At 44.4% G+C, this 7,749-nt stretch overlaps 1 protein-coding gene across 1 annotated transcript; it reads right to left on the bottom strand.

Annotated features, from left to right (window-relative positions):
* Nucleotides 1–2,557: 2,557 nt before the first annotated feature.
* Nucleotides 2,558–6,387, bottom strand: LSM5 (LSM5 homolog, U6 small nuclear RNA and mRNA degradation associated). Its single transcript, XM_075705893.1, has 5 exons — nucleotides 6,342–6,387; nucleotides 5,237–5,332; nucleotides 4,966–4,993; nucleotides 4,243–4,315; nucleotides 2,558–2,651 (listed from the first exon to the last, which is right to left on the bottom strand). Exons 1-5 carry the CDS (start codon nucleotides 6,385–6,387, stop codon nucleotides 2,619–2,621), a joined length of 276 nt encoding a protein of 91 aa, XP_075562008.1. The 3' UTR covers nucleotides 2,558–2,618.
* Between the last annotated feature and the right edge of the window lie 1,362 nt (nucleotides 6,388–7,749).

Raw genomic sequence — 7,749 nt, 5'->3', positions numbered from 1 at the left:
TACAGCTACCTGAAAGGAGGTTGTAGTGAGGTGGGTGTTGGTCTCTTCTCCCAAGTAGTTAGCGATAGGACAAGAGGAAATGGGCTCAAGCTGCACCAGGGGAGGTTTAGATTGGATATTAGGAAAAATTTCTTCACAGAAAGGGTGGTCAAGCATTGGAACAGGCTGCTCAGAGAGGTGGTGGAGTCACCATCCCTAGAGGTGTTAAAAAAACATGTAGATGTGGCACTTTGGGACATGGTTCAGTAGCCATGGTGGTGTTAGGTTGATGATTGGACTGATGATCTTAGAGGTCCTTTCCAATCTTAATGATTCCTTGTTTTTATTTTCATTAAAAAATTATCCAGCCACCAAGCCACAAGACATGAAATTATTACTCTACCCTTAATTGGTTTAGTGGTGGACTTGGTAGCATTAGGTTAATGGTTAGACTGGATGATCTTAAAGGTCTTTTCCAACCTAAACGATTCTATGATTCTGAATTCTCAGCTCAAAGCTACAAATCTTTCCTTTCATATTATAAAGGATCAATAACATTTGGATGCACAGAAACTGCCTTCAGAGTGATGTCTGCAGACCTCTAAGTCATGAATTAAAATGTCTTCCTAAAAGATAAGTCTTAGCAGTTCCTCTGGAGGGAGTGAAAAAAGCCACAACCAGAGAAGGAGGAAGTGAGGAAATACCAAGGTTTTTTTCCAGAGATAAAATCCTGAGAGAACAAGATGTTTGTGCTGTCAGAATAAAAATCCAAAAAGAAACAAAAGTTTACCTTTTGCTTTGAAAAGTTGTTTTTGAGTCAAGATCTGCTCTTTTTCTCTCCCAATTATGAAACCTCTCTTGGTTTAAGACTATTTTCAAAATACTGAGTGAAGTAGAAATCAAGTGCACACACTGGAACATGTATAGAATCTTATTCAGAAAAACCCAACACAACAGTACTACATTGGCTAGAAATCTTTGAAGTATTCTGATGAAAAGACTCAACTTATTTCTGGGAAATAAAGCATGTGGGGCCAAAACCGACATGAAGTTCCAATCAAATGTTAGTTAAGAAAAATGTTTGGTTGGTTTTTGGTTTTTTTTTAATTGAAGCTTTGAAAAAAGCTGGAGAAGGAAACAGGGACAGAAATGAAAAACCATTCAGGGAGTCTGGTATAGATTATAGATAACTGGTATAGATTGCCACCATGCAATCTAAACATTATAATTGTAGATTGTATATTCAGAGCAAGCAAGTCAAAAGTAGCACGCTCCCTGGGAGAGGGGAGAGAGTCTCCTTCCTCTGTAAGAGGCTAAAGCAAGAAGTTCTCAGTGTATTTCAGGCTAAGATGCAGCTAGCAGAAGGCAGCTTTTCTGTCAGATAATGCAAGGCAAAATGATCTAGTACAGCAACCTCTTTGCAGTCTCTTGCTCCTGAGCCCCCTTCTTCAACTCTTCTTTCTTCTTCTGGTGACAGGAAGGCAAAGCATGTCCTGTTGCTGTGAGCCCATACTCTACCCTGCTTGTCTATGGCAACAGCAGGCACCTGTGATTCTTCTCCGAAGACATTTACACATAGAAATCACCCAAGTAGTACATTATGGAGGCAAAAGCTGCAGCGGACATGATTTAGAATCAGTTATTTTTTTGTCCATCATGACAAAATAAAAACAGCAATTCCTTACTTTATAGAAATTCTCCTAAAGTAGTAGTTGCCCCCAATATCTGTCAAATTTTTATATCACAGGGGAGCAGATGCAGCCAAAAGAACGTTTACTCTAAAAGAACTATGCAAGCAGCCATGGGCAGCTCCTGCTTTAATTAAGTATACACAGCACCACTTAGTGGTGAAAGCAAAGTCACCACTGACATGACTGAGAAGTTTTAACACCAGCCTTTTGTTTTCCCCCCTCTGAACATGAACTAGGTCTGGTCTGTCTGTCCTCACTCAGCAAATACCATTACAGTGCCTTTACTATAAGAAAGTATATTTACCAAGCAAAAGAAGTCCAAGAGAGCTGAACCTCAGGGCCAGCAGAACCAAAGGCTGCTGAGCATCAAACAGATGTATCCACTTCGAAGAACTTTCAGAATTCTATAGCACTCTAACACATGGTTTCTGGTGACACTGCCTGAAGCCGTGTTTAAACAAATGATCCGCTTAGTATCTGCCTGTACTCCAAAGAATAGCAACATAAGCTCATGACTTGTGTTTTATATAGACTTGGGCCACAAACAAATTCAACAGATGTAGGAAAACTGAAGACTGACAACAACTGAAACATAACTATTATTTTTCCATTCCATGAACCAGTTATAAAACTGGTTACATGTGTACTTACATAACAGAACACAACTAACAAAAAGAAAGACTTTTATTCAGAACAGATTAGTGCGTCTTTACAAGAAAGTCATTATTTCAACTTACAAAGTCAGCATTATCATTAGCAACGCACCTTTCCTCAAGAGGAAATCCTTGTCTTCTATCAAACGTCAACTGCAAGAGCGTGTAAACAAAAAAAACCAACCCCAAACAAACGACCCACACCAAAACCCACCCATAGCCCAAAAGCTCTATTTAAATTTTTTATATATATATATATATATAATAAGTCTTCATAGATGACAACTGTATCAATTTATACTTCAGGTCCTTCTCCTCCAGGAACCAGCTATAAAAGAATAAGACAATTTTGTGTTAGTAGCATAGATTTGAGTTCTACAAACCCATACGTGACAGTTCTTGCTTTACAACACTTTAGCAGATGGAGACTTCATGGTAGACCACAAAAGTGGTTTTTAGATTCAATATCATCTTCCTCTCCCAACAGAGGAAGTCAGTTACTGCCAGAGAAGCACATGCCAAAAAGAATCTCTGAAATATGAAGAATGTTTAACAAAACAGAAAGGAGTTCCTAGATAACACACATCTGGGGTTTTGTCTTTGTTATTCACTCCAAGGAGATGATTCTTGCTAGAAACACTACAGCTCATTTTTAAAAGGACAAAGAAAATGCTTCTTTTCATGAAGCATTTCTCCAGTCGCTGATTCTTCCCCAAACTGTTGCTATACTGGGAAGTTGGTTTCCTCTTTCCAACTTCTATTGCTAAGCAGAGCCCAAAAATTAATAAAGAGCAGGCAGCAGGGAATAAGTCCCCATAGCATTTTCCTGTGAAAAAAGTAAAGAAATGAACAATAGAAAAGAAATACAAAAGGAAAAATGTGAATAAGGGAAAAAAAAAAAGAGCATAACCATTCCTTTTACTGATATAGTCTTAATAATTAGCTGAGCACTTCTAAAGATAAAAGAGCTTTGCTGCTTTTGGGACTGAAGTAAGAAAAACTCTAAAGCATAGTCTTCCTGATGTGGAAAGACGTGCCCCCAAAAGACACAAGATCTAATATAGAAACATGTCTCTGTCTCGCTGAAAATTTGCACTCTAAGAATCACCAGCTTCTGCTTCAAGAGCACTATACCACCAGCTTAACTGGATGGTAGTAATTTTTACCCCATGCAAGAAGTCTGAAGATGCACTATCCTTTAAGTATGCAGAACAATAACCAAAGCAGAAAAAGGCTTTGAAATTAAGTCAAGATGGCACTTGCTCAGACACATAGTGAGGAGGTGCAAGGTAGGCAAGACAGCAAAATGGAGATTATTCCTCATTCACACAGAGCTTAGACTCAAGTCAGTCTTCCTCTTCTCTTCCCACAAAATTAGGAATGCCCTTATGCAAGAAGTCCAGATTTTGTAGCCATCTATGCAGACAAGCAAAAAAACTACTGTGGGTCTGCTTGTGTGGTGTTTAGGAAGTTGCAGAACTCAGCTTAGGGATGCATAACCACAATATTTAATTACTGTTTCAGTACTGATCTACATATATCAGCACATGATAAACTAAAAAACATGGTGCTTCTGTTTTGGTATAATCCAAGAGACCTCCAAATTTTTTTTTCAGAGCACATAAAGGTACATTCACCGAAATAAAATCAGGGCCATGCTCTTTTCATGTTTTTTGGTGGTTTTTTTGTTTGTTTGTTTGTTTTTTTAAAACTGTAACATGTACCAAGTAAGGCAATAAGATCACTTTTCCAGCATCACTCATGCTCACATGTGCACCAGAAGCTACTTGAAAATAGCTTATGTAATGGAACTGTCTGGAAAGCTCAGCTTGAAGTAGTTGAGCTCAGTTACTGATCAATTTACAGGTACAGAAAATAACTGCACACAGCCTTGCAGCCTTTTAACAACGATGACTTACCATTGTTATGTTATTTCCATTTAGCAAAATCTGGTCTAGCTTTGTGATTCTTCTGCCCTCAGGTGTAATCTCACTGAAGCAGCATTAGAAAAAGTAAGTAAGAACAGGTAACCAGGGACAATGACTACAGTTTTGATTACAAAACTAACATAGATCTCTGTATGAAGATGGCATTTGTTGGAACTAAGAAATAACTAGGCACACTGCAGCATAATCTTGAAAAATTGACCACCTGAGTAAAGAAAGCTACCTGACAACTAAAAAGATTAATTGTACTTTCCTGTTCAGTACGTAAAGATACAGATTTACCCTCTAAATCTTGGCAATTTCTTGAATACCACCAATATTCAAAATGGGTTTCAAACAGCAGCATGGCATGACAAAGTAATAAATACTTATCCTTAAGTCTGCTAACTTTTAAAATCCTTGCCTAGACCTTAAGGAAATGTAAAAGCAAACAAACTACCAGAAAGTTCAACACACAGTCCATGCGAAATTAAGGCTACAAATTAGCAGCCTGATTACAAGTATAAATCATGCAACTACTACTCTATGATATGGCTGTCCTGAACAGATCACCCTCTACAGTTTAAGTCCAAAGTATAAAGTATTCAGCTGGCAAGTATTCAAAAAATATAAACACTTTGCTTACAGATCTTACACAATGTTTTCCCTCAGGAAACCAAAAATCAAATGGCAGTAAGAGGCAGAAATAATACTTACAATTCCGTAACATCTTCTAACACCATATCTGAAAATCCAGTTTCAAGGAAAATAAGGTCCAGAATTTTAAAATAAAAATATTTAAAGGTATTTTAATTTTATACTGAACTGTGATTTTATCTGTGATTTATGTGTAAAGTAAAAATATAAGAATAATACAATTAATCCATACAAAAAGGTTCTATCCAGTGAACTCCAACCTCTCAAAAGCAAAACTGAATTGAGCCAAAGCATAAAGTGGACAGCCTTAAACATTTCCAACAAAGGATACTGACGAAGTCATCAAATCCTAGAAGTGTTCCAACAATTTCTTTATCGCTCTTCATCACAATATGAATGCGTGAACCTATGCATTTGTCCACAAGTTCTGTAAATAAAAAGGAAAAAAAAAAAAAAGAAAAATTGAAAGGTACAAGAGATTATTTTACAGAACATACATTTCTTAGAACAAAACCCCTGGCATTGTGATGGCCAGAAAGTAATTGCCACGGACACTGGTAAAAAGCACAAAAATAAGGGGGCGGGGGGAGGGAAGACACACACAAAAAAATATTTTTAAAAAAAGTTTCTTCACACACTATACTGCTGCTAGTACGTAAACAAGTTCCTGAGGCAACAGGCTGGCACGCTGCAGGAACTTGTCCCCTCCAGTGAGGGCACCTGAGTGTCGCTGGCGTGCAGCCCATCACCGTGCCATGGCCGAGCACCTACGCTCGTCCCCAGCCGGCCTTTGCTCCGCACCCAAACGGGGCCCAGAGCCACCTCCCCGCTCGCTGCCCGTCCCGCAGACCGGCACCTCCCAGCGCCTCTCCGCCGCCGCGGGCAGGCACTGCGCCGGTCACCGGCCCGGGCGCGGCTCCGCAACAGCGGGAGGCCCCGCGGCCTCCGGCAGACGGGCGACTGACGAGCCGGGAGGGGAGGGAGGCAGGTCCGGGCCCCGCCGCCCCCAGCGCCTCAGCCCCGGGCGCTGGAGAATTTTCCAGAGCCGCGCTCCTCACCCGGCTGCGAAGGCGAGGGGCCTGTCCTCCCGCGGCCCCGCCGGCCGAGCCTCCACGCACAGCCACACTCACGCACCCGCACAGGCATACCCACGCACACCCACCCACACCCCCGGGCTGGGCGAGGAAACCCTCGCCTGAGGCGAGCCGCCCGCCCGCCATTTCCCCTTCGAGCTTCCCGCCAAGCGGCGGCGGCGCCGCTCGCGCCACCCAGAGGCGCCCGCGAAAGGCCTCTCTCTCCCTCCCTCCCTCCCCGCCCACCCGCGGGTCGCAAGACGGGGTTCCCCCGCTCCCGCGGGTGACCATACGGGATCCCCCCCCGCCCCGACCCGCCCGGACGGCGGGAGAGCGCGGAGAGGCGGCGGCGGCGCTGGTTACCGAGCGGCAGGAGCTGAGACGGGTTGGTGGTGGCGTTCGCCGCCATGTTGGACCCAGACCTAACCAATCGCTGCCGCCTCCGGCGGAGGCCGGCCCAACAGGCCCGACGAGCGGATGGCAGAGCCGTCGCTCCCCCGCTCCGCCCCCTCCCCATGCCCTCCCTCCGTTTTCCTATAAATACTGGGAACGCGCTGCAGTCGTGATATGCGTGTCTTCCGTAAATGCGTCCAGGTAGCGATTTAAAGGGAAAACCCTTTTTTCCCCCCCCTTCTCTTTTCCCGGCCTAGCTGGGCACCGCCGCCCTGGGCTGCCGCCGGTACAACCGGTACCGAACAGCCCGGCGGCCCCCGGGTGCCAATCCGCCCTTCGGACGAGTCTTCTTTCCGTGTGGAGCGTCAGGGGGAAGGGTTTTATGCACCGTGTGTCGTAGCTATTTTATGTGCTGATTTTTTTTTAATCCCCCCCCCTCCCCCCCCCCCATTTGCTCATTCATTCACAAGAGGGCTGTTGCAAGAAGGATTTTTGGAAGCCCCTTTCGCACATACACGATTAGCTTGGAGCTAAAAATCCACTGGCTGCTGAAACGCACTTTGCTTGCCTAACGCTACAGGATTAAATAAAACTGGTATGTCAACTTCTGGCGTCGTTGCGCACTTTGTGACAGGGCAGGCTCCAGAAGAATCGAGCCTGAATAAACTCTGTGCTGCGCCTAGGAGGGCGGTGCTGCCTCCAGAAATCATAGAATCGTAGTTTAGGTTGGAAAAAACCTTTAAGATCATCCACTCCAGCCATTAAATGCACGTGCCTTTTGAAGGACAGGCCAGAGGGCTGCCGGCTTGGTTCTTAAATGTGGTTAGTACCCAGGTAACTCTGAATGCTTGGACTTCCTGAAGTGAAATACAACCTTTGAAATCAGGAGATGCTGTTGCCCCGCTGGGCTCCACACAGGAGTGATTTGCTGTGACCAGAGCGGAGAGATGCGATGCTGGACTTGACTCGCTGCGAGGCTGCAGGGCTGGCGTGTCTCCCTTGAGCAGGGGGTGTACGAAGTGCCAGCTGGGGTGGTTATAATGACCATGTGAGTCAGCACAGGCAGGACGCAGGAACAACCACAAAACCACAGATGAAATGGAAAGAGTAAATTTATTTTCGTTACCTCGCCAACCGGGGGATCCCCAAAGCAGCACCCGGGCAGAGGCACGCATGCAGGGACGCCCGCACCGTGAAGCTCGGTCCGTGCTGGAGGATCACCGACCCTGCTGTTTTCGCCTGTTGATCAGGGATTCGCGCAGGTGTAATTTACCACTGTGCTTTGATCTTTCCCACAGCAATGTAGGAACCTCAAGCATGTTCGATAGGGTGCCTCTAAGTCTATCACAGGCCTATGTTACCTAAACACAGACGGTCT

The sequence above is a fragment of the Pelecanus crispus genome, chromosome 2 (assembly GCF_030463565.1).
Source record: "Pelecanus crispus isolate bPelCri1 chromosome 2, bPelCri1.pri, whole genome shotgun sequence".
Taxonomy (NCBI): Eukaryota; Metazoa; Chordata; class Aves; order Pelecaniformes; family Pelecanidae; genus Pelecanus; species Pelecanus crispus.
The sequence above is the reverse complement of the archived record's forward strand: the minus strand, read 5'-3'. Positions and strand labels throughout refer to the sequence as shown.

Excerpts from the sequence above, each read along its gene's own strand:
- LSM5 (XM_075705893.1), bottom strand. The coding sequence starts at position 6,387 with ATGGCGGCGAACGCCACCACCAACCCGTCTCAGCTCCTGCCGCTCG. Across the intron at positions 5,333-6,341 it reads GTCTCAGCTCCTGCCGCTCG|AACTTGTGGACAAATGCATA; the intron begins GTAACCAGCGCC and ends TTTTATTTACAG. Across the intron at positions 4,316-4,965 it reads TTAGAAGATGTTACGGAATT|TGAGATTACACCTGAGGGCA; the intron begins GTAAGTATTATT and ends ATGCTGCTTCAG.